The 25,697-nt window shown below is 49.7% G+C and overlaps 1 protein-coding gene across 1 annotated transcript; it reads left to right on the top strand.

Annotated features, from left to right (window-relative positions):
* Positions 1-3,382: 3,382 nt before the first annotated feature.
* FHAD1 (forkhead associated phosphopeptide binding domain 1) lies at positions 3,383-25,685 on the top strand. Its single transcript, XM_056508311.1, has 28 exons — positions 3,383-3,644; positions 3,810-4,016; positions 7,375-7,636; positions 9,154-9,233; positions 9,495-9,719; positions 10,208-10,331; positions 10,728-10,858; positions 11,568-11,633; positions 12,031-12,123; positions 12,622-12,720; positions 13,392-13,475; positions 13,816-13,968; positions 14,856-15,051; positions 15,358-15,428; positions 15,738-15,875; positions 17,225-17,332; positions 17,528-17,617; positions 17,786-18,011; positions 18,467-18,548; positions 18,903-19,018; positions 19,662-19,821; positions 20,117-20,204; positions 22,114-22,249; positions 23,053-23,180; positions 23,506-23,553; positions 24,177-24,397; positions 24,779-24,944; positions 25,207-25,685. Exons 1-28 carry the CDS (start codon positions 3,549-3,551, stop codon positions 25,288-25,290), a joined length of 3,678 nt encoding a protein of 1,225 aa, XP_056364286.1. The 5' UTR covers positions 3,383-3,548; the 3' UTR covers positions 25,291-25,685.
* Positions 25,686-25,697: the final 12 nt, after the last annotated feature.

The raw sequence follows: 25,697 nt of genomic DNA, 5'->3' as shown, positions 1-25,697 counted from the left end.
AAGCAAACCATGGATCCTTGAAGGTGTCACAGATGTGCCACTGGATGTGCCTTTCTGGAGAATCTGGAAATAATTCCTTGTCCCTCTCAGTTGCCCCCTCACAATTTTCTTCTCTCCTTTCCCAGATTAAACAAATTAATCTCCCTCACCTGATGTGCCACAGACCCATCACCACCTTGTTCACTCTGCACTGGATTTTCCAGGTTTTTTCTCCAGGTATCTCCCAGGAGAGGGGTTGGATGCCTACAATGAAATACCCAAAAAGTCAAAATTGCCTGGGGCAAATCACCTGAGTGACAATTCATGCCCCAGCTGGGAGACACCAAGCTGTGGGGTATTTGCTAACAGGAATATTGGGATTCACTGCAAAAGCAAAACAGAAAATTTACTGATCTGGTCAAAAAGTGTTTCACAATGACAGGACTGAGAACAGCAATAAAATTCCTTTATTCTGATTCTAATGCCTGATAGTGAAATATCCCAGGCAGAGGAGAACATGAGATCTGTGTTTCAGACTTCTGGAAAAATCAAAAGTTAAGATTCTGGAAAGATCTAAGAGAATTCCTATCCCAGTGATGATAGTTTTTATCAGAACATGGCAGTAAATGTAAAATATTTAATGCAAATTCTCCATGGCTGTGCCGTTGCTTTTATGGATTTTTTTATTGCTTATAAACCAAATCACCTTATCACTGGTAGTTAAAATGTCACCCCAAGGACAATCCCACCTTTGTGTGCTCAGTGTTTGCTGAGCACTCCAGGATCCTTGGATTTGCATGGGATGGGAGCAAAGACCCACTCAGGGATGACACCCACCCCACTGCCTCTATCCTTCTGCTTTTTTTTCCGTGAAAAGTACTGAAATTTCCTTAAAAAAAAAAAAAAAAAAATAGCAAAAGCTTCTGTTCTACTATTTCCTAGGTGGGGGCAAGTCAGAAATTCACTGATTGAACAAAAAGACAAAAAGAAGGATGATTGAGCACTGGAATGCTCAGAGAGATTGTGGAGTCTCCATCCTTGGAGACGTCCAAAGGTCACCTGGAAACGGTCCTGGGCACTCAGGTCTGGGTAAAGTGGGACTGGATCACCCCCAGAGTCCCTTCTGTCATAAATGGGAAACAAAGTCTGGATATTCAGCAAAATTCAGATTTATTTTATACAGCCAGAGCAAGCAGCGCTGGGGAAACGTGAGGGGTCACTGCCCACCCCACACTTCCACTGAATGTGGTTTGCAGCTCCCTTTTTATAGTCTGGTTTACTTGTAGGAATCAATAATTGTTATTGTTTTGTTGTAGTAATTCTGCAAGGTAAGCAGTGGTGCTCAAAGAAACTTCCAAACTTCCGTGGGACAGCTCTTGGGACAATTGGTCATGGAACCATCTGGTCTTGGTAGGTAAAAACAGAAGAAGTGGGAATTATGATCTTGAGCAGATAGTTTGTGATTGATCACACAAAGGCAGGAAATCTGATTCTGCAAAAAAACCTTTCAGAGTATGGAAAACCCTTTTTTTCTTTTACAAACTGGTATACACAGTATTCATAACAGGGGGATTCAAACAGAGTGGGTTAAATCATATATTTCCCTTTATCCAGGTCCACGTTCTTTTCTTATTTTAGGTATCCTGGTTTATACAAACTCCAAAACTTCTATGATTAACATGAATCATTTATCAATTATCACACTTCCAACCTCAGCACTCCGGGATTCTGTGAAGAAATGGCTTCGAGCCTTCATATTTTTGAACATTTGAAAGGAATGAAATGTTTTTGCTGGTAAAACAAGTTGTTCTCCTGCCTGCCTCAAATTGTTTTTGGCTTTTCCCAACGCGCATGCGCAGACAGCCGCCATCTTGGGAAGGACAGCCTGGGTGCTGCGCCCGGGTGGCCATCTTGAGAGTGGCTAGGTCATTTCCGGTACACCGACACCATCTTGAGTGTGGCGCCGCGAGTTTCTTCCCGTCCGCCATCTTGAGCGTTGTGTACGTAATTTCCTATCATGTGATACATTACTTCCTGTCATGTGACATATGACGCCCTAGTGGAATAATGCCGGCTCCTTCCTCCGCCGCCATCTTGAGTGTCCTGTCACGTGAGCCGAGGCAGTGCGCATGCGCGCCGGGCTGGCTGCAGTACCGCCTTCAGCCTGCGGGTGTCCCCCGAGCCACAGAACCAGCGCTGGCTCTTGTCCCTTTTATCCCTTAGTAACTTCTAAATGTTCTAAAGAGTGAACTTCTCACAGCTCTGATCTGCCAAACGTGCTACTCTTACCTTAAAAAGAAACACGATGAAATCTTGCAGGGCTGGTGAGGGCAAACTGGGGGTGATGGTGGCAAGTGGGGTTTTTTGTCCTTTCTCTTCTGTTGAAAAACGAGATGTGGCAAAACGAGCAATACTGATGGGTGACAGCATCCACCTGACAACGTTTATCCCCTTGCCTGAGGTTGCAAGACCGGTTTCTGTGTGTGTGTGAGAGCATGATATGAAATAAAAAATAAGGAAAATTAGGACAAAAAAGGTTCTTTGTCAGCCCTGGCAGGTGGCAGGGCCCCTGTGGGGTTTGGGATTGTTAAAAATGACAATGTAATATCGGCTTTCACATTTATGAATTAGCCTATGCATGCTAATATTGGCCATAAATATTCGGATATATATAATCTGTCTATATATATAATATTATAGATAGATAGATAGATAGATAGATAGATAGATAGATAGATAGATAGAAAATTATATATTTGGATATATAATCTGATTATAATATAATATAATATAATATAATATAATATAATATAATATAATATAATATAATATAATATAATATAATATAATATAATATAATATAATATAATATAATATAATATAATATAATATAACCGATATATAGATATATAGATATATAGATATATAGATATATAGATATATAGATATATAGATATATCGATATTCAGATCTCAAAAATCTGTCTATATATAATATAATAATTATATATGTTATATATAATATATATAATCAATGTATAATTCTCTTTAGCTGTTCATTAGTATAACATCATCTATCAGTTTAAGTATGTACAGGTTATAGAAGCTGTACAGTATGTATAGGTTATAGAAATAGTGGTGTGATGAATGGGGAATTCCTCTCACTTTCTAAACTTCTAAAAAAGAATCTTCCAGACTGCAAATCTCGTTTCTCACATTCCCACGTGTGTCCCCCAGCTATGGGATCGCTGTGGCCACGCCAGCACGGAGCTGTGTTGTGCTGCCGGGACAGTTGCTTGGAAAAAGAAGAAAAGAAAAGAAAAAAAAAAAAAAAAAAACCTAAACAAATCAAAGAGGAAAAACCCAGCCAGGCAAGCAGCAGCGAGTTCTGGCGTGGCCGAGGTTTCCAAGGCTACTGCAGCCGCACTGAGCTGGGACAGAGCCACTTTTGGGGTCATTTTGTACAATTTTTAGTGCTTGAGTGGCTCAGGTTGCGTGTTGGGGGGGTGGAAATTGCCGGCTCAGGATTTATTTGCTCGGTGCAAGTTTTGCAAGTGGGGGGGTTGGGCAATGCGAGCTTTCCTAAAGAGCTCGGAGGGGCTTTTCCAGCTGAAATCCGGCACCACGAGCATCGGGAGCCACAGAGGGGCTGACATCGTGCTGCAGGTGAGGCAGAGCATCCCAAAACTGGGAGGATGGAGGGAAGAGGATGTGCTGGAGTCCTCCGTGCAAAGTGTGGAGGTTAATCCCAGTTTATACTGGGATTGAGGATGACAAAAGGGGTTTGGGATGAGCCTGGAGCTGCCTCCAGCACCCTCCCTGCTGCTCCAGTCCGCAGGGGTAGCAGCTCGCCATGCAGCCCTGGAATTCTCCGCCTCGGACAAGAGCTTCATCCTCCGGGACTTCAACTCCCCCCACGGCACCTTCGTCAACAGCTGCCGGGTGCAGAACGCGGCCGTCAGGGTGAGGCCGGGGGACATCCTGAGCTTCGGCAGCGCGGGAGCGTCCTTCGAGCTGGGGCTGGACGGGGATGCGCAGGTACGGGTGGGGATGGGCAGGTACGGGTGGGGATGGGCAGGGAAAGGTGGAGGGGGATGCGCAGGTAGGGGTGGGGATGCTCAGGGAACGATCATGGGGATGACCAGGTAGGGATGGGGATGCCCAGGGAAAGGTGAGTGGGGATGCCCAGGTAGGGGTGGGGATGGGCAGGGAAAGGTGGGTGGGGATGCCCAGGTAGGGGTGAGGATGCTCAGGTAGGGGTGGGGATGCCTAGGTAAGGATGGGGATACCCAAGTGTGGATGAGGATGTCCAGGTACGGGTGGGGACGGGCAAGGAAAGGTGGGGATGCTCAGGTAAGGGTGGGATGCTCAGGGAAAGGTGGGTGGGGATGACCAGGTAGGGATGGGGATGCCCAGGGAAAGGTGGGGATGCCCAGGTAGGAGTGGAGATGTGCAGGGAAAAGTGGGGATGCCCAGGTAGGGGGAAGAATGCTCAGGTAAGGGTAGGATGCTCAGGGAAAGGTGGGTGGGGATGCCCAGGTAGGGGTGGGGGTGCTCAGGTACAGGTGGGCATGCTCAGGTACAGGTGGGCATGCTCAGGGAAAGGTGGGGATGCTCAGGGAAAGTGGGTGGGGATGGACAGGTAGGGGTGGGAAGATTCAGGGAAAGGTGGGGATGTTCAGGTAGGGGTGGGGATACCCAGGCACAGGTGAGGATGCTCAGGGAAATGTGCCCAGGGAAGACTCCAGAAGCAGAAATTCACTCCCAGCTCATCTCGGAGAGCCTGAGGAAAGGTGCCAAAAGTGGGTGTCAGGAAAATCCACGAAGACCAGAGGTTTATGGCCAAATAGGAGACAGAGGAGTCCTTCATCTCTATTCAAATAAAGGCAGAGAGTCCACTGGGGCACACGCCCGTGGGGTTTTCTCTGTCGGGGTTTCAGAAAGTGCAGCCTCCTTTTATCGTAAACTCCTTTTATCCCAAACTCCTTTTATCCTGAACTCCAGGGCTCATGGTTCCCTCTTCCTTTCCCCACTGGCCGAGGCACCAGGAAGGCACAGCCTTCCCGACCCACCTGCCCTATATCCCCCCTTGAACCTACTGTTGTACCCCGAAGTTCAGGAGTTCAGCCTTGTGCAGACCCTTGCCTGTGTCAGGAGCCAAACTCTCCGGGCTCTGCAACAAACCTGCTGCCCAAAATCATTAAAGACATTAACACCCATCCCTTCACCCATCAAATTATTTGTAAATCATTAGCACACATCCTTCCTGTCCCGGGGGAGGAGGAAATTAAAAGCTGGAGCTCCCTCTGCTGAAGAAATCCAGGCAGTTCGGTAGGAAAATGGAAAAGCACAGCACAGAGATGCATTAGCAAAGGAAGACCTGGAAAATGTCCTTTCCCTCTATTTGCATTTTATCTTTCCTCCCAAGCCACTTAACAAGAGAGAAGCTGGGTTTTGAATAGAACAGATGAACTGATAATCCCTAGTGTATTGATTACATTTTTATCATTTTGGCTCTTGAAGAATCCAAGATGCTGCCAGGTAAGGCTGGATGGTGCTGGAGCAGCGAGCAGTGAATTCTCCAAGGCAGGATTTGCACAGAGCTGGGTCTGCACACGATCAGAGCCTGCCCATGGGGAGCTTTTTCCTCACTCCAGGCCCTGTGATCCTCCTCTGGAGGGGCAGCTTTGAAGCCTGAGCCTGCTGCCTGCAGGGAGGAAACCTGGGCTGTGCAGTGTCTGACAGGGGGGGATTGTCACTGTGGGGTGAGCAAGCAGTGAAAGAATGCAGCAACACAACTCCTTCCAAAGAGCAAGAAGAGATGATTTATTGAAAAGCCATGGCATTTATATAAGGGAGATCACGAAAAACAAAGTAGCAAAGACTCATTGGTCAAAGAAGGCAACACCTCTTTGAAAACATGCTTTCTGCAAAATATCACCAGACACTCAAACGGTTCAGTGGTCAACACCAAGTGCTTATCTGTGTTGTTCTTTATTCCTTCCCTTGTTTTGTCTCTGAGAAAGGTCCCCAGCCTGGGAAAGGTCTGGGCTGAAGCTGAGAAAGTCAACAGCTTGGGAAAAATCCGGGCTGAATTTTTCCATGAGCCTTCAGCAGTGTCCACAAAAGATCGCTCCTCTGGACCCTTGGAATGTGCTGAGCAGAGCAGCAGCACCCAGCTGGGAATTGCATCCTGCTGTCAGGAAAATTCATCCACAAATACCAGAGGTTATGTCCAAAAAGGAGACAGAGGAGTCCTTTTTGCTTTATTTGAATAAAGGGAGAGGCCATGGGACATTCCCCTGGGATCTCTCAGATTTTTGGAGGACTTAGCCTCCCTTTTTATCCCAATTTCCCATCCAATTTCCCTCTCTCTTTCCCCTTGGGCTGAGGTACTTTAGAGGCACAGACTTCCCAGAACACCTGATACCTGAGATTCCCATCTAATGTATAACCCTCCCTTTTAATTTTTTATTCTTATACAATTCATAGATTTTTCCCGTTGCTTCTTTCATCTTCCATATCCAGTTTAATTTATCAGCAAACCTACAGTTTGTTTGTAAAGGCAAATATCATTTCCCATTCATCAATCAGTGGAATCCATCCCATTGTTTCTTTTATCTCTCAATGCTGGTTTTATCTACCAGCAGACCCACAGCTTGTTTGTAAAGACAAATGTGACATTCCTCTCACTGCTGTGCCCAGGCAGGGACAGGAGAAAGTTTTTGTGCAATCCTGCTGTGAGCCAGCAGCATGAGCAAAACAGAAGGGCTGGGATGGGCCCTGGGAGAGGGGAAGGTGCTGGAGGAGCAGGAGCCTGCACTGGGGTCTGGGGTCCCATTAACAGCCTGGGTTTAATGACCCACACCCAGGTCAGACCCTGCACTGGCAGATGTTTAATGCAGCTCTTTAACTGAGACCTTGCTGGTGGCCTGTCCCCACTGTCCTGGAGAGCTCTGCTCATCAGGAGAGCAGCACACAGTGTCCTCATTCCCAGGGTGACAGGCCCAGCTGATGGGAAGACAGGAGCACAAGGAGAGCCTTTGGTTTGTCCAGGAGAATGGGAGCAATGATGGGATAGGAGGACGTGTGAGCCAGGAGAGCTGTGACAGGAGTGCTGCTGGATAGTGCAAATGATGTGCAGAGTCAGGGCAGTCAGATGGAGAGGGGAAAGCTCAAATAGTAGAAAACCCCAATAAGTAGAAAACCCCAATAATTTCCATTTGTTTCAGCAAAGCGTCCGGATGCCTCGATAAAAATCTGAGTAATGGAAATGGGAAAAAAACTAAAATTGTGCTTCTGCTGAGATCTGTGCCTGGGTTTTCCACAACATGGTGCACCAGAGCTAAAACATTTCCTAAAATCTTGCAGATAACCTGGTGTTTTCCTACTGCAGGTGCCCTGTCCCTCCTTGAAACGCCGCACGGGGTGGAGCAGGCAGCTCCAGGTGGTGGCAGAGCCCAAACCCTGCACTCCTGCATCTCCTGTGTGCCTGCCCTCGCTGCAGTGGCAGCTTCCCCCCGATTCCCTGGGCAGGGGATTCCCCGGGCGTGTGCCCCAGCTGCTGCTGCCCCGGCGCCCTGCCAGTGCCCAGGACAGGAGCACGGCCAGTGCCACCTCTCTGGACAGCTCCAGCAGCACCTCTGCAGCCAGAGCAGGTACTCCATGATGCCAAAAACAGCCCTCTGTGTCCTGGTGTCCTCACAGAGCCGCTGGATTGGAGCAGAAAAGTGACAAGCACTGAGCAACTGGGTGGGAGGCATTGTCCCCTGGAGCTGATCAGAACCCCTGTGTGGTCCTGGGTGGCATTTGGGGCAGGGGAGAAATGAGCTGAGATATCTCCTGGAGGGAGGATGGGCTGTGGGAAGATAAAGATGATTGCCCAGCTGGTTTAAAGATGGCCCATTAACAGGAGATATCTCCTGGAGGGAGGATGGGCTGTGGGAAGATAAAGATGATTGCCCAGCTGGTTTAAAGCTGGCCCATGAGCAGATAATGTGTGCCAGGAGATCAGGGTCACTGCCCCACCCGGCTGCAGCAGGTGGGGACAGAATTCACATTTCTGTCACACCAACCCCACACGATGGGAATGCTGGAGCAGCTATCTTGAACCTTTATTCCACCACAATTATTAGTCTCATTTTACAGAACCCAGCAAGGGAATGGAACAGCTTCAGCTGCTGGCACAGCAGACTAAGTTCTCTTTCTTACAAAGTTTTTTAACAACTTTCTAGCCAATAACAAGATGTTAAAAGCTGACAAGTGTTTGCTCAGGCCAATTAATAAAGCTGCAAGTACATCTTGCTTTCAACAATGCTTGCTTGTAGTAGCTTAAAACAATGGATAAAGCTTCATTATTAAACTTGCATATTTCTACTATCTTGCTTAACATATTTTCCTGAGGCCTGTCTCTACACAGCTCACAGCCCTATTGTTTCTTGTCCTTGCATCTTCAGCATTCTTGCACTTCTCCATCCTGAGATTTGCTTTCACACAGCTTTCTGAGAGTTCTAGACCTTTTCTGTCTCCCACAAGGCACTTTAAAATAAACCTGTATCTGATGCACCCCTGGAAATGAAGTGTGTGATAGAGGGGCAGAGGTGAGGGTTTGGGTGAGCAGCACAGCTGGAGAATTGACATTTGCCATGAATGTTGTGGCCTGGTGCTGTGATTTTCCTGCTGTGGGGTTGGGATTTTTGAGCTGTCACAAGCAATGAGCAGTGAGGTGCCAAAGTGCAGAACTGGAAACCACAGGGAGGGCAAAGGGAGGGACACACACAGCCAGGGTAGCACAAACTCCTCTTTTTGGGAGCAGCCCAAAGGATCCCCAGGCCCTAATGGCAGCAAGAAGAGCTATTCCCATGTGGGAAGACAAAAAATCACATCTTTGGGCTGGGCAATGCTGAAAAATAAGAGCAGCCTCTCTCTGCTGTGTCTCTGCTGCTTTAAGCTGTTTTGGCTCCCAGAGGTGAATTAACTCTCTCTTCTGTGCAGACTGTTTACACTCTAAGTGTCGATTTTTTTTTTTTTTTTTTTGTTTCTCTGCCATTTATGAAGTGGCAGAGAATAGTGGCCACTGCCTTGGAGTTGTTCTGGGATAAGGGAAAATGGTGCTGCAGGGAGCATTTCTGCTGTCTGCAACCACCTCTCATGCTGATAATTTGCTTTTTTCCAGTCTCAGCCAGCTTCTCTGGCAATGGTGCAGGCAGTGTGGGGGGAGCCCCTTCCCTGGGGACTCACAAGGTGGATCTCCAGGTAATTCTGGGGAGGAGGGAGGGAGTAAGGACCCTGTCCTGGTCCTTGGCAGAGCAGGTGAATCCTGCCAAATGTCTGTGTCCCACCAGGAGTGGTGGGGGCTGTCCCAGAGCGGGTGGATGGGACAGTGGGTGGCTGCAGGGTGTGGGAAGCTGGGGACAGCAGGTCCCTTGCTGATGGCCATGAGCTGGTGGCCCTGGGCAGGTGGCCTGGAGCTCCTGTGGCTGCTGACTGACCAGTGGCACCTGAATCCACCTACAGGGTGAGAAGCTGCTGGAGAAGGAAATGGGTCACCTTTTTGGTCTGGAAACAGAGCTAAAGGGGAAGGATGTGGTGATAAGAGAGCTGCAGGAGGAGATCACAGCCATGACAAAGAACCTGGCCCAGGCAGCTGTGAGGAATGAGGCTGAGCTGACCCAGAAGCTGCTCACCTTCAACCAAGAGCTGGGAGCCCAAGCAGAGGAGATCAGAGCCCTGAGGGAGCAGGTACTGGAGGCTTTCACAGGCACCAAGCAGGGAAAACACCTCTCAGGTGTTTGTTGTGTGTCTGTGTTGGTGGTGTGACACCCACCTTCCTTCCTGGAATCCTTCTTTCCTGGAATCCTGGAATCCTTCCTTCCTGGAATCCTTCCTTCCTGGAATCCTGGAATCCTTCCTTCCTGGAATCCTTCCTTCCTGGAATCCTTTCTTTCTGGAATCCTTCCTTCCTGGAATCCTTCTTTCCTGGAATCCTGGAATCCTTCCTTCCTGGAATCCTTTCTTTCTGGAATCCTTCCTTTCTGGAATCCTTCTTTTCCCTAGTGTCTCTGGCATTAGGGTTTCAGCAGGAGCAGCCAGAGCACATTTAAGGTGATATTTGAAGATGCTCAGGAGCAGTCCCACCACACCAGAAGTTCCAGCTGACCCTCTCCAAAGGGGCTGTAGCAGTCAGTGAATGTTCTGGTGAGGAACACAGGGAAATCTGTGTTTTGCAGGTCAGTGACCTGCAGAAAGGCTCAAACCAGGTTTTCAGCCAGTCCCTCCATGAGAGAGACCTGGAGATCAGGAGGCTGCAGAGGGAAAGGGAGAAGTTGAAGAGGGACCAGGCTTTGAGTGCAGGTACTGTATCCCTGGAGCTCTGGGTCAGGGCAAGAAGCAGTTTGGGACTGGCTGTGGATAAGGAGCAAGCATTGGCCAAACTGTACAGGCAACAAATCCTTCCTGTGGCTTGTAGAAATCATCAAATCACAGAATGGTTTGGGTGGGAAGGGACCCTAAAGACCACCTCATTCCACCCCCTGCCATGGCAGGGACACCTTCCACTATCCCAGGCTGCTCCAAGCCTCTGGAGCAGGGGGATAACCTGGCCTTGGGTATTTCCAGGGATGGAGCAGCCACAGCTTCTCTGGGCACCCTGTGCCAGAACCTCCCCACCCTCACAGGGAAGAATTTATTCCCAATATCCCATCTAAATGTCACACCTGGGTGACCTCTGACCAGAATTGTTTTCCTCAGGTCTGGTGAGCAACATGCAAAGGGAACTCCTGCAAAAGGAGCAGAAAATCCAGCAACTCCAGCAAGAGACTGAAAATCTGAATAAGGAAAACCGAGAGAAGGACAAAGAGCTGGCCATGGCTTCAGCCAAGGTTGGCAGCACTATGAGGGGCTCAGGAATTTATGATCCCCTGTCTGACATGGGGATTAAGGTGGGAAAGCAGCTGGGAAGGGTTGTGCTTCTCTCTGGGAGGATGGTAGCAGTTGTATGACAGGGATATGGTGGTGATGGTCCCATGGCTGTGTCTGGATGTGACATGATGCCACAGATCAGGGTCTCCCTCCCCAGCTGGATCTCCCTCCTTGCTCTGCATCAGGTACTGTGTGCCCTGGACTCCTGTGAGCTGTTTGTACACACAAAATATTCCTGCCAAGATCCTCCTGAGGAGCCATGGAAACCCTGTCACTGTGCCATGGGGCTCCCTGGGGCCCAGCCTGGATTTGTCCCTAAAGAAAGTGGTTTTTGCAGCAGGTTGTTCCTCTGCATGTGCAGCTCCTCCTCAACAAGCAGAGCTGCACTGGGAGCATAAGGGGAGAGGCTGTGTTGGCTGCAATGTGCAAAGAGACCACAAGGATTGACTGAGAATCCAAGAATTGTTTGGAATTGACCTGTAAGATCACAGCCATTACCCCAGCACCACCAAGGCCACCATTAAACCCTCTCCCAAGTGTATTTTAAATCCCTACAGAGATGGTAACACAACCCCTGCCCTGGGCAGCCTGTGCCAGTGTCCCATTCACAGCAGGAGTGGTGGCATCCCTGCCCTGTTGATTATTTTACTTGGTTGCCATTCCTTCTAGTGCTCAAGAATTAAAGAAGAAGCAAAGCATGAACTCAGAGAGCAAGAACTGATCTCCTGCAGAAATGTGAGTCAAAAGTCATTTGGGGTTAGCAGTGACTACAGGAGCACATCAGCAAGGGAATAATTAACTGGGCATTGTGAGGGAGCTGTTTGGAGCTCAGCTCCTGTCCTGAAAGGCACAAAATGGGCACAAGACCTGGGCAAGTGCAAACTCTGTTGGATCTGTAACACTGGTTTTGGTGTGGAGGGTGGGGGAGAGAGGATTTGGGGGATGTGATCAGAAATCAGATTGAATTCCACTTGTGAGCTGGTAGAACCACAGTAAATACAGGTTAGAAGAGAATTTCAGTGTAAACAAAGTGAGTTTGATGGACAGAACATCTTGGTCGTCAGTGGAGGTGACCCAGAGGGGCAATGCTCAGCTGCCCCAGTGAGACCCTCCCCTCCCTGGGCTCTTGCAGAGCATCCAGGAGCTGGAGCGGGACCTGGAGGGGCTGCAGAGGGAGATCTGGAAGCAGGAGAGTGTCCAAAAGCAACTGGCTGAGAAAGCCAAGGTACCTTTGGCTGCAGGGGCACACAGGGGGCAGGTCCAGGGGGGTGGGATGGGGATTAGCAACCCCTGGGAGCACAGGCTGGATGGGCAGGGCTTCCAGCTGTCCTGAGCTCTACATGGAGCCTGATGGAGGAAAAAAATAGATGGCAGAGTGCCCTGTGTGGATGTTGGGTGAGAAAATCAAGGATGGACACAACCCCAGGGGCAAAATTCAGACAGAAAGTGCTGTGAAGGGTCAGTGCTGCAACCCCACTGCCTGCAGCAGGATTGCTGCAGGATCTATATTCTATATTCTATATTCTATTCTATTCTATTCCATTCCATTCCATTCCATTCCATTCCCAGATTATATATATATATGAATATATAATTATATCTCTATATCTCTGTCTCCTGGTATTCCAGAGGCACGTTTGGACTTGTCTGATAGGAGCAGTGGTTGAAATGCCCATGGCATGGTTTTGGATGTCACTCTGAGATGCCAAAGCTCTCGTTGCAGGCAGAGGAGGAGCTGAAGGCAGCCTGGTCCCAGCAGCTGCAGGAGATGGGGCACAGGGAGCTCCTGCTGAGATCTGACGTGCAGAGAGCTGGGGAGCAGGTAGGAAATGGCAGGGATGCCCAGGGGGTGTGGGCAGCACAGGGGTGCAGCTTCCCATGGGGAAGGATGTGGAAACAGAAACCCAAACCCTGGCATGGGACTTGTCCTGTCAGTGGGTGAAGTATAAAAGGCTTATCCACAGAATTTGTGTGGGCAGCATGGACACAGAGCAGTTTAATAGGGTACAGAGAAGGAATCTCTGATCTTAGTTGTGCTGTCTGGGAGCCACACTGACCCCCTCAGTGCCTGGGTGCTGCTGCTCTGGGCAGGGACATGGTGCTAGAGAGGGATCACCTGTGACCAGAGAGCAGCTGTCAGTGATTGCTGGTGTTGGACCAACAGTGATCACAGAGCAGCTGTCAGTGATTGCTGTGTTGGATCACCATGACCAGAGAGCAGCTGTCAGTGATTGCTGTGTTGGATCAGCAGGGATCACAGAGCAGCTGTCAGTGATTGCTGGTGTTGGATCACCAGGGATCACAGAGCAGCTGTCAGTGATTGCTGGTGTTGGATCACCAGTGATCACAGAGCAGCTGTCAGTGATTGCTGGTGCTGGATCACCATGACCAGAGAGCAGCTGTCAGTGATTGCTGGTGTTGGATCACCAGTGATCACAGAGCAGCTGTCAGTGATTGCTGGTCTTTGTTCCCATCTGTTGATCCCTGCTGCAGCTGGAGTCCTTCAAGAGCCAAGTGATGCAAGCCTGTTCTCCATCAGCAGTTGGCAGCACAGGGGAATCTGTGACAGAGCAGCAGGTGAGTTTGGACACCCTCAGAGATGTTCAGAGCCTGCAGAGCCCCGGGTGGCTCAAGGCAGCTGCTCCATGTGCAGCACCCAGGCTTCTCCAGATGTGTGCAGTGGCTGTCCCAGGTTAGTGGCACTGCTCCATGACATGAAGGGGACAGTCCTTTTGTCCTTTTTTGTCTCCCAAAGTCCTTTTTTCCTCCCAAAGCTCGGAGGGAGTCAGTGCTGTGCAGCAGGGACAAGCCCAGGGCTCTGATGTGGCTGCAGCAATCCCAGCTGCTGCTCTGAGATGATCCCTGGCCCCTCAGCTGGAAAACAGCCTTACCCTCCTTCTTCACTCACTCTTGCCAGGTGATAGAGAAGGTCAGGCAGATCTGTGATGAGAACCAACAAAGCCAGGAGAGAGAGAAGAGTCTGCAGGAGGAATTGAGCTCCAGGCTGACAAAGGAGAGGGAGGTGTCTGCAAACATCGAGGTGCTCAAGAACTCCCTGCAGGAGCTCCAGGTCAGCCTTTCAATACTGAGGAGCAAATGGCAGCTGGGAGAGAGGGGCACAGGGAGTTCTGTTGGCCTGAGGAAAGGTCAGAGTGAAGATATAACCATGAAACAAAGCATCATCCCTAAGTGTCCATGTGGCAGGAGTTTGTCACAGATTTTCCATAGAGCCCATCCTGTTCTGTTGGAGCTCTGGGTACTGAGAGTTTTACTGAGCTGACAGGCACTGACCCTCAAGAGAACACTGCTTTTGTCCTGAGGCTGTGGAGAGGGCCTCCAAAATTGAATGACAGAACTGGGATCATGGGTGTGTAGTTTAAATAGAAGTGTGTGGTGTCACATGGTGGAAAAATTAGAATTTAAGGTTTTAGGATATACTAATATATAAACAACAAGATGGAGGTTTTAGGGAGAAGGTTTTGTCTTTCTTCTTCACCTTCTTCTTGGGTCTAAGTGTTTTTTTTTTAATTGGATAAAAAAGCTGCATTGCAGACCACAGGTTGTTAGTTATTAGGTTAAAAGTAAAAACAGTTAGGTAACATTTCTTAATTGAACCATCTGGCCTTAAAAGGCATTGTAAAAAAAATACATCTCTATTTGTAACTTGTTGGCTAAAAGAACTGTAAAACTCAGTGTAACATAAATAAGAATTAACAAACATCTGAGTCCAAACAAGAAATACCATCTCTCAAACATTTAATCTCAACTCTAGCATTAAAAAAAAAAAAATTAAAAAAATAAAACACAATAGAGTTCCACCCCCTGCCATGGACAGAGACACCTCCCACTGGACAAGGTTGCTCCAAGCCCCATCCATCAGAAATGTTGTGTCATTTGCCATTCCCTGAAGGTCACTGACACTGGACACTTGTTCCCCTCTGGTTCCATCTGTTCCAGGTGTGCCTGAGGAGCCCCTGCAGCAGCTCCAGCCTGCAAGGGCAGCTGGGGCAGCTGGAGATGCTGTGCCTGGATCCCCCCATCTCAGCCATCAGGACAGCAGTGCTGGACATGGCACGTGGTGTCCTGACCTGGCTGGAGGGAGCAGAGCAGCTCCTGGACACAGCAGGGATGGACCTGCACACCTCTGGCAAAGGTCTGTGTGTCCCTGGGAATGTGGGGTGTCCTGGGAAGCCAGATGTAGAGGAGAAAGTCCAGCATGAGCCACTTCTTGGGAGAAAATCACAGAATCAGGGAAAATTTAAAATTTTAAGGCTGGGAAATACCTCCAAGGCCACAGAGTACAGCCAGGAAGTCAGCACTGTTCCCAAGTGATGGGATCCCACTTCCAGGGATGGGGGCCTATCCCAATGCCTGACCATCCTTTCCACAAATAAATTTTACCAGACATCCATGCTATGGGGTGTGAGCACCCACACTGAGGCTCCATTGACTTTTGCAGGGCTGTTGGCTGCTCTCAGGAGCTTCTCAGAAAGGAGTCAGGAGCTGGCACAGAGGAATCAGATGTTGCAGGTACAGAAATATTTAGTCACATAAACGAGGTGGATTTGGACTCTTTCTGTGGGTAAATGTGATGGCAGTGCCAAGCCAGCCAGTGTGGCACCTGGGCTGGGGATGTGCAGCAGCTGAGACCCCTGAGCCTACAGGAAATGTAAGGTGAGGGAGACAGAGCCCACTGTCAGTGTGTCCACATCCCTAATGCAGCAAGCATGGAGAGGAGATCTCTTTTGTGAATTTTTTTGTGAGTGAATGAACACAGGAGGTTTATTTCTTGCCCTGCTGCTGACACACTTCCTTTAATACCTCCATGTCTCCCTGTAGGAGCAATTAGAGAAGCTCCAGGAGCTGCAGGCAGAGCTGCTGCAGGAGCACACAAAGGAGCTGGAAGCAAAACATGAGCAAGACTTAGAGATGAAAATCCAGCAAATTATCCTGGAAAAGGACAAGGAGAGCAGACAGGTACAGTGACATGGGTGGTGTTTCAGAAAAGGAATGTTATGCAGGAAAAATGGACATCTGTAAGCATTGGATAATGAGAGGAGGAACATCATGAGTGCAGTCCCAAGGGACCAGATATCCTCCCATATGGATCCAGGTGATGTAAACTCCCAAAAGTACCTATGGTGGAACTGGGAAGCACCTGCAGGTGACATCAGGGTGCACAGCTGCCAGTCAGTCACTGGGAGAGAGGGGAGAACAAGGAGCAACATGACCCATGAGCTTAGGGAAACACTGCTTTGCTTCACCTCAAACCTTCTCCCTATGCTGAGGGCCCTTTTTGGCTGGAAAAGAAGGTCCCTGTGGAGCAGGGGGGCAGCAGTTCCCCCCAGCCCATCACCAGGCTCTGGGGTGGGATGCAGAGTCAGGGTGTGAATGGGTGTTTTGTCATGTGTGTTGTGATCATGGTGGCCTTGCAGGACAATTTCCAGTCTGCTGTGTCTGGCAGCTTGGGAATGGGCACCCAGGTGGTTTCCTGGTGTTCAGTTTTCTAAGGATTCAGGCAGAAAGCTGCCAAGCAGCTCCTACCCAGTCTCTCAGCTGCATTTTCCCCCAGATGCTCCCATCCTCTCTTTCACTGAGTTACCTCTAGTCCTGACAAGCTTGTTATGAATGCATGAAATATTGTTGGCTCTTTGCAAGTATTGGATAAATGCTGTATGTATAATGCTAAAATAGCATTTTTATATGGATATAGTCTTGGGTAATAGTAAAAGTTAGACATAAGGTTTTTTTAGAGATAGTATGCTTAAACTACCTGCTTAGTCAAAAATAACAGCCCATGAACATGTGATGGGGACCCCTGCAGCTGACACGACAATTATCAACACGCACCGGCTGGACCACCACCCAAATTAAAAGGGATAAGGAGAAGAACAAAACCACAAGCCAAGAAACACGCACGCTGTAAAAAGGCAAACCCAAGGAATGGCCATGCTAAACAGTTCCCAGAAACAATTGACTATGCATGAAGGTCTGTGAATATGTAACAAATGGATGGATTGTAAAATGTATTTAAAGGGGTGTTCTCAAAGTAGTGGTGTGCTCTCAGCAGCATGCCAAGCACCCGGCCATTTTAACCCTTTGCTTTATGTATGTCTCCTATTGTCTCTTTATTAAACCTTTTAATTCTCCCAAAACAGTGAACCGTGTTTTTCACAGTTGGGGGCTCGTCCGGGATCGACACCTCGCCTCCGAGAGCTTTTCTCCCATCACCTGCCTCTGCTCTGGAGCAATGATCTCCCTGCTGCTTTCCTCCTTGGACCTGAGTTTTTTTCCCTGAGGTGAATCTGTGGGCTGTTGGTTCACAGGTTCTGGAGAGTGCTGTCAGCCAGGAGAAGGACAGGTGCAAGAAGTCTGTGGAGGAAGAACAGAAGAAGATCCACGAGCTGGAAAGCCACCTAAGAAGCATGGCTGAGGTGAGCATGGGAGGTGAAGCAGAGCAGATGACTCTTGGAATGAAGAAAAGGGAAAGTGTGCTGTAGTGTGGGGCTACAGGGGCTCAAATCAGTGGATGAAGGGGTTTCTTCACCCCCCAAATACACAGAGAGCAGCTCTGCAAAAAGAAAGGTGGATTCCTGGCTAACCTAATTACTGCTAATTTCCTCTGGTAGGCAACAGCAAAGAAGGCAGAGGAGCAGGAACTGACAGAGGGAAAGCTGAGAGAAGCTTTGCACGAGCTGAAGAAAATCACTGCACAAGAGGTACTGACCTGTGCAGGTGCAGCATGCAGTGCTGGAAAAGAAGCTTCCCCCATCCCTGAAATCCATCCCTCCACTCTGGTGACCACCATCCAGGAGAGATGATGCTGATGGTGATCCCAAAATAAACCCCCAGCACTTCCAACCAAGCTCCCATGTCTCATTTCCCAGGCAGTGTTACAGCAGCAGGTGCTTCAGCAGGACCAGCAGCTCAAGGCTGCCCAGGAGGAAAATGAGCTACAGAGGCACAAACTGCAAGAAGAAGTAGCAGGATACAGGGAGCAAAGCAAGCAGCATTCCCTGACTATCTTGGCTTTAGAGGACAGGCTGCTGGAGGCCACTCAGCAGCAGAAGGTGCTGGAGGAGGAAAAGGCAGCGCTTGTGGAAAGAATGGAAGGTAGGTAAGGGTTGTATGGGATGCACCTGGAGCAGGAACCAGCTGGATTAGCATGAAATGTGTGTGGAGATGGAGCAGTGAATTTGCTGCTATAGAAAACATTGGGAAGATGTTGAATGAAGGTTATTCCAGGCTCTGTGAGACCCTGCAGAAGCCATTGTTTGGTGGTTTTGGAGAACAGACAGGGTTTGCCACTGGATAAGGGCTCTTTGCCCTCAAAAATGACAAGACTGGGGTGCTTTGGGCTGCTCCAAGGCAGAAGCAATCCCAAGTAAGGCTGGATGTCAAGAATTGTCTGGCTGGCCTGGGAACTGAGCTCTCAGGGACATGGATTTCACAGAGACAGTTCTCAGCCCTCAGAGCTGCCACAGGAAGGAAATTATTTGTGTAGCAGAAACAACAGGCATGTAAGTATTAGAGAGAAGTAATTGGCCTTTTTTTCTTGTGTCCTGTAGGATTTCAGTGTGAAGCCTACAGGTCAGCATCGGGAGCTTGGCTGGAGATTTGTCCTGCCATGGAGTCTCATGTTTGTGTCAGGTGAGCAGCGCTGGCTGATGGGGATCAGAGAAGGGCAGGGACCACTTCTTGAGAGAGCCTGAGGAAGTTCAGCACCACTTCCCCAAGATCTTTCTAGTCTGAGATAGGACTCAAGCCCCTCTGCTAGGCTGGTCCTAAGGGCACAGAGCATCAAAGTGATGCCAAACAGCACATGAGGATCTGCCATCCCATCTGGATGGCTCCAGATAAGAGCAAGTGTTGTGGCCAATCCCACACCCCAGGGTGACCCCAGGGGACCAAAAGGCAGGTAAAAAAGGGGTTGTGTATTAACCAGGAATGCAGCACAGGAAGATGTGCATGGCAATGGCTGAGATCTGCACTGATATTTCCCAGGAAGCTGCAGGAGGAGCTGGCAGTGGCACAGGGCACACTCCTGGAGAAGAAGGCAATCATCAGCAGGCTCACCAGGGAGCTGTCAGAAACCAGAGCCAGGATGTCAGACATGAGAGGTGGGTGATGTGCACTGTGCCATCGTCCCCATCCTCCTCCAAACAGTGATAGTGAAGTGGGAGCACACACAGATCCCAGGAAATTGATGTCACCATTCTCAGGCAATGCTTTGTCCTGCTGAGGGCAAAGCAGGCAGTTAACCTTTTGGGAAGGTGAATTTCTCCCCATCCTTGGCTAAGTAATAGTAGTGACAATGAGAGAACAGAGTAATGAGGGGAAGAGCAGGTAGACAAAACTGAGCTCAAACTCACACTGGTGAACTTCTTGGAGCTGAAGATGTTTCAAGGCAGTGGACTGGGAGAGCCTGGGATTCCTTCAGGGCATGTGAACATGGGAACAGAGCCCATGGGGATGTGTGGAGTCAAAAGATGCAAGTCAGTAAATGCTGGTGACCTGTCCTCCTTCAAGCTGAAGGAAAACTGCCACATCAGGAATTACCCTGGCTCATACCTCCACAAAGAGGCTGGGATTTAGTAAACCAGGATGTCTTGTTGGCATGGCCCTGGATCTGAGGCAGAGCAGGGCAGGGCAGGCTCTGCAGAGATGAATCCATTGTTGCTTCCATGAGTGTGCACCAGCTGCAGATCCCCCATTACTGGCTGATGAGTCAGCCAGCATCCCACGGGACTGTTCTGTGCTTAGGGGAGCTGAGTGAAGAGCAGAAGGTGGAGCTGGAGCACAGCCAGAGGCAGCTGAAGCACCGGGAGTGGGAAGTGAACCAGCTCAGGGAGAAGCTATCCGAGATGTCCAGCCTTGTGGAGGAGAAGGATCAGGCCCTGAAAGCAGCATCTGAGGAGTTAAGGTACACCCTGACATCACCCAAGGCTTCATGGATGCCACTCTGTCCCCAGCAGCTGTTGGTGCTCAGGGTTTGTGTGAGAGTACCAGGATGGAGCTCAGCTCTGAATCCATGACAAAGGAACTGAAATGGGGGTTTAGTGGAGCTCAAGCCAGTAGATGTGTAACTCAGGCACTTGTATCCAAGCAAGTTCCCACCCACACCGTGGTAGTCATCAGCGGGTGCCCAGGGTCTGCTCTCCACAAGCTGTTTGGGTCACCTTCATCCATTCCCCACAACATCCTGTCTCTGCACACAGCCGAGCCCAAAGGCGCTGCCTGCTGCTGAGGGATGCTTCCCAACAAACACTGGAGAGCCCAGAGGATGCTCCCAGGACACCGGTGCAGGTGGGTGAAGCCTCCCAGGGTGAGTCCTCATGGAGTGTGGGTTTGGCAGCAGCATGGATGGCAGGCAGGGTTTGTTGGCATCACGGTGAGAGCCGAGGCTGGAGCTGCCCGGGGATGGGATCACGGCACTTTCCCGAGCTGTGACCCGGGACCCAGACCCCAGCAGGCTGGTTAATGAGCTGATGTTTGCACAGCACTTTGGAACCTAGTGTTGTGAGTGCTAATGGCTGCGTTAATTGCCAATTAGAGGGAATAGCAACATGCAAGCATTCCTTCCTTTTCCCAGCTTGCCGAGCTTTTGTGCAGGTAATGCAGAACCAGTTCTAGGCTTGGATGTGCAGAAGTTGGGGCAGCTTGTTGCAAAGCACATTCTCCTGTGCCAAATCCCTATTTGATTTCCCCGAGGCTGGAAAAGGGAAGAACTCACAGGTGGTGGCGGCAGCAGATGGAGGGACTGTCGGAATTGTACATTCTGTACAGGGAGGTGGCAGCCAGCAGCGTGCCAGGAGCCCGGCTGGCTGCGGGGGCCGGGCACTGACTCAGAGCCAGCTGATGGGTGGGCAGGAGGCACTGCCCGTCCTGTTCCACACTGGGATGGGGAGGGGAGATCCCAGCGCTGGGGGTGCCACTCGGGAGCGGGATGGTGTCCTGGTTTGGAGGACAGGTATCTGCCAATAAAGGCAGGAACTTCTCTTTGAAATGGAGAATGTAAACCCCCTCCCTCCAAATTATAATAATTTTGAAATTAAGGGGCTCTCAGGCAAAGATAGGGGAATTAGGAATAAAAGTTCTCTACTATGAAAATTAAAATAGAAATGCAGTATTACAAAGGACAATCCCAAAACACTGCCAGAGTCAGAATCCAAGCTGACACCCGTCAGTCAGTCAGGGTGTTGGCACAGTCCCATTCAATGGTGGCTGCATCCTCCTGCAGGGGCAGATGTGGTTCAGCTGGAGCAGTGCTCCTGGAGAAGGTGCAGTTTCCTCTGAAGCTCCAGGGATGATGTGGAAAGGTCTGGCTTTCCTCTGGAATCCAGTGGAAAGAAGGTGCCTTGGTGTCCAAAATCTCAGTTTTTATCTGGGTAGGAAAGGCTTGGCTCCTCCCCTGGCTGGAGCATCTCCCAGTGGGATGATGGAATTTTATCAGTCATGCCCTGGGACTCACTGGCCATTAACAGGAGATATCTCCTGGAGGGAGGATGGGCTGTGGGAAGATAAAGATGATTGCCCAGCTGGTTTAAAGATGGCCCATTAGCAGATAATATGTGCCAGGAGATCAGGGTCACTGCCCCACCCAGTTTAACAGATGGTGACAGAATTCACATTTCTGGTCACATCCTGTATTGCAGCCCAACACAGGTGGGCAGGGGGCACTGCCTGTCCTGTTCCATACTAGGATGGGGATGCCCTTTGGGAACAGGATGGGCAGGGATGTGGGGGGACAGCAGCCAGACAGGAGCTGGGGTCTGCAGCCATCACAGGGCACAGCCCTGTGGCCCAAGCCCTATCACAGATTTTTGGGTTTGTCATAATGAGGGGTCTGGGAGAGGGTAGTGCACACACAGAGAGTGATGTCCAAGTTTGTGTAGGGGCAGTCTCTGAAGTGCATCAGTGTTTGAGTGTAGGTGGCAAATGCACTGTGGTGGTGCAAAGGAAAAGGGAAAAATGCCAGCATGGCTGTTCAGAGCTATGCACCAGCCCTCTCCTGGCTCTCCAGAGCATCTGCAGGGTTCATATCCTGACCATGGTACAGCAGAGCAGGAAAGAGGTCTCTGACAAGTCTCTTATACCCCACCAAGTCCATGGGGATGCTCCCCAGGCTTTGCTCTTGTGCCAAGTGCCCAGTGCCTGGCAGCAAGGCTGTGTTTACATTGAGCTTCAGACTGGGCAAGAGCCTGTCTTCTTCCAGGAGCCACCATCAGGCTTGGCTGAGCTTGGTGCAAAATGCCGAGGCCTGAGGCACGAGGAAACCATCCAGCACCAAAAAGAAGGTTTGGCCGAGCTCCGGGAGAGAGTGAAGGTGCTGGAGAAGAGACAGTGCTCAGGTGAGCAGGGCTCTCCTGGAATTGTGGATTACTTTGGGTTGGAAGAGACTTTGATGACCATTCTGTTCCAAACCAGCCATGGGACACCTGCCACTGTCCCAGGCTGCTCCCAGCCCCATCCAGCCTGGCCTTGGGCACTTCCAGGGATGAAGCAGCCACAGCTTCTCTGGGCACCCTGTGCCAGGGCCTCCCCACCTGCTGTCTATAGTGTGTCCTGAAGCTCTGTTTTATTCATGTTACAGAGCATTATATTTATTTTTCTGCTGTGCATCTTATAACATAACAACCAATCAACACTTTTACTATTACTTATAGCTTATCTTAACTACTAACATTAGTATATTCATGTTACTGTTTTCTAATCTCTAAAAGTTGGTATGTTACAGTTTAAGCTAGAAGTTGTTTTTCAGTTTTTTTACGGTGGAAAATTCTGAAATTTTTCTTTTAGGTGCAGCATTGGTTTTCTTGTTTGTGAAAATCTTTTTGCTTGGTAAAAACATCTTTTGTTTGAGGTAGATTTATCTTTTGCTCAGAGTTATAAAAGTCCTCTCCAATTTAGTTGCTCTTTGCCTTCTTAGTTACCCAATAAAACTGGTTCAACAATTCTTTTCTTCTATATCAAAACTTGCTATCATTTTTATTTCTTTTTCTGATTCTACATTCAAAGATCTTTTTGATCATACATACATATTTGTGAGACCTTCCTGTCAAATCCTTACCCTTCCCAACAGCTGGGAAAGCTGGTCAGCCTCAAAGTTGTTTGAAGAGTGGAACAATTTGGCATCTGCTTTTTTTGCATCCAGGTGCTATGAAGAGCAATTCAGTGCCACTGGTTGTCCAGATGAAAGACTCACCAGAGAAGATAGTCCAGCAAAGAGGTCTTGAGCTGGAACCTGCACCTGTGATGGGAGAAAAACTGAGGGCTGGCAAGGTAGGGAGGCAACGTGTGGTTTGTAAAGCCTGGGACTTTGTTTGGAAAGTACATCCTGGGAAAGGGAGAAATGGGTTTTCAGAGGTGCTACATCAGAAATCAGGGTGGGAGGTGCAGCCTGGTGGATGCAGGCAGGGCTCCTGCAGAGGGTGCAGCTCCATCAGGACCAGCACACTGCCTGTTGGAGAAGCACCAGCGATGCCATGGGCTGGGCAGGGTGGGAGGCTTGGGGCCACAGCTTGGGGCTTTTCCCATGAGGTGAAAGGCCACTTGATCAAAAACCAGGCCCAAAGTGGGCTCCATGGGTCTTTCCCTGTCTGTGCAGGTTCCTAATGGGGGCTCGTTCGGGATCAGCACAGTGGAAATGGCTGAGGTGAGAGACTTGGGTGAGAAGATGGTACATCAGGGATAGATGTGGTAAATCATGTGTAGAGGGTGTACATGCCCACTGTGTGTAGAGTTCAGATGTTTTTTGAGCACATTTCAGAGGTGTGTCACATCAGGATGCTGCAGGAATGCTGAACTGCTCTGTGGTCCAGTTGAAGACATCCCTGTCCATGGCAGGGGGGGTTGCTTTGATGACCTTTAAATTTCCCTTCCAAACTAAACTATTCTATGATTCTATGACCCAGAGCACACTGTGTGTCTGCCAGGACATCCTGGGACCCCAAAACATGCCAAGGTGCATCAGAGAGCCTGGGAAACAATGTAGGGAGCTGCGAGGGAAGGGGTCCATGGGTAGCACAGCTGGGTGGGTTGGGTAAGGGGGTCTCTTCCCTCCAAAAAAGGCAGGGAAGCACCCAGCAGGGAAAACAGTCATCTCAGTAAAGGAAGCAATCCAATCCCAGTAAGCTGTGCAGCTGGGAATAGAATACAAACCTACTTTCCTTGGGACACTTTCATCTCCTCAGGAAAGCAGACAGAAAGCAGATGGCTGAGCAGCGTGATGGAATGCAGCAGACCTGGTAAATAATGCATTCCCTCTTCTTCCCACAGTACCTTGATGTAATTGGTGCTCTAGGAAGCCTGGTGGAGATGAAGGAGCTGTCAGGAATGCAGCCTCTGCAGCACCTTGCTCAGGAGAGAGGGGCAGAAGTGGGACTGCAGAGACAGAACACCCTGGAGCTGTTGTACAAAAAGATCAGGAACCTCCAGGTTTGCCTGGAAAGGAAAGAAGAAAGGCTGAAAGATTATGAGGGAAGTGTGGAGCAGCTCAGGTATGGAAAGTCAGGGTTCTGAACACGACCTGGACCTTGGATGCCAAGTGACAGGGAGCTTGGGGCAAGGAGTGATGTGACACTGCTGAGTCCTGCCTGGGACCAGTCTGTGTCTATAGCCATGGTACAAAAGTCAAATTCAAGAGGAGAGGGGAAAGGTCCTCTCAGTTTTCTGCAGTGGTACCTGCTGCAGCCTTGCTTGTTTGGGCAGAGCCAGTGCTGGGAAAACCTTGACAATTCTCTTGTCCTGGGTGGCTGGAGCCTGGGAATGCAGAGGGTCAGTGCCAGCAGGACCAAGGGAGGTGTGGGAGAGCACAGCTGAGGGTCAGGGGCTGATAAGGACAAAAGACCAACAGAATCCTCCCCTCCTGTCCTGCACAGGCAGAGCCAAGCTTCCCTGAGAAGGTGCCAGGAGGAGATGTCCAGGCTGGAGGATGAAGCCCACAGGGAGGCAGAGGAGAAGGCTCTTCTGCAAGAGGCTCTGGAGAGGATGCAGCTCCAACAGGACCAGCAGAAGGGGCTGCAGCAAGTGGCCAAAGGGCACAAGGTGAGAAGGCAACACCCAACTCCTGCTCTTTGTACAACAGCCAGCTCCACCTGGAGCCAGCTCCATGCACAGAGTGGTCAGTCAGACCATCCCAAGGGGCTGAAGGCTCTGTGCCCCCAACACTCAGCTGCAGCATCCCTTGATGAAGTGGGAGGAGGTGCAGACAGCTGTACCATGGGTGTGTGCTCTGTATGAGGGCAAGGGAGAAGAGAGCAGGTCATGCTGAGCTCTCATTGCTGTGTCTGTTGTCCCTGTTCTGCAGCCTGGAGCCACAAAGCCTCTCTGCTCAGGCAAGCTGAAGGCCAAGAAGCACGTGGCAAATGCTGTCAAACCAGGGAGCTCATAGGAACAGCAGCACAGGGACCTTCACTGGTGCTGGCCTGCAGTGGAACAGGTCATTGCTGTGCACTCTGAGGGTGGAGGTGCTGTGAGCTGTGGGTGCATTTTGAGGAGCCCCAGTTTATCCCATAGCTCCTGGACACACACTGGTGTGACTGTACAATGTAGGACCTAATTCTCCCACAGTCCATGTGCCATAGAGTGTGGTGGGATTTATGGCAGTGGAAAAGGTGGTGAGGACATAGTCCAGTGTACGTATGTGTGTTTTTGAGTGTGTGAGCACAGCCCAGTGTGTGTGAAGGCCACTTGTGGGGGGTGTGAAGGCATTTGTGGGGGTGTATCCTGTCCTTGCTGAAATGGCCTCATGCACATGAAGCCAACATGGATTGAAATATCTCTTGCAACTCCTGTCTC

The sequence above is a fragment of the Oenanthe melanoleuca genome, chromosome 21, assembly GCF_029582105.1.
Source record: "Oenanthe melanoleuca isolate GR-GAL-2019-014 chromosome 21, OMel1.0, whole genome shotgun sequence".
NCBI classification, from domain to species: domain Eukaryota; kingdom Metazoa; phylum Chordata; class Aves; order Passeriformes; family Muscicapidae; genus Oenanthe; species Oenanthe melanoleuca.
The sequence above is the reverse complement of the archived record's forward strand: the minus strand, read 5'-3'. Positions and strand labels throughout refer to the sequence as shown.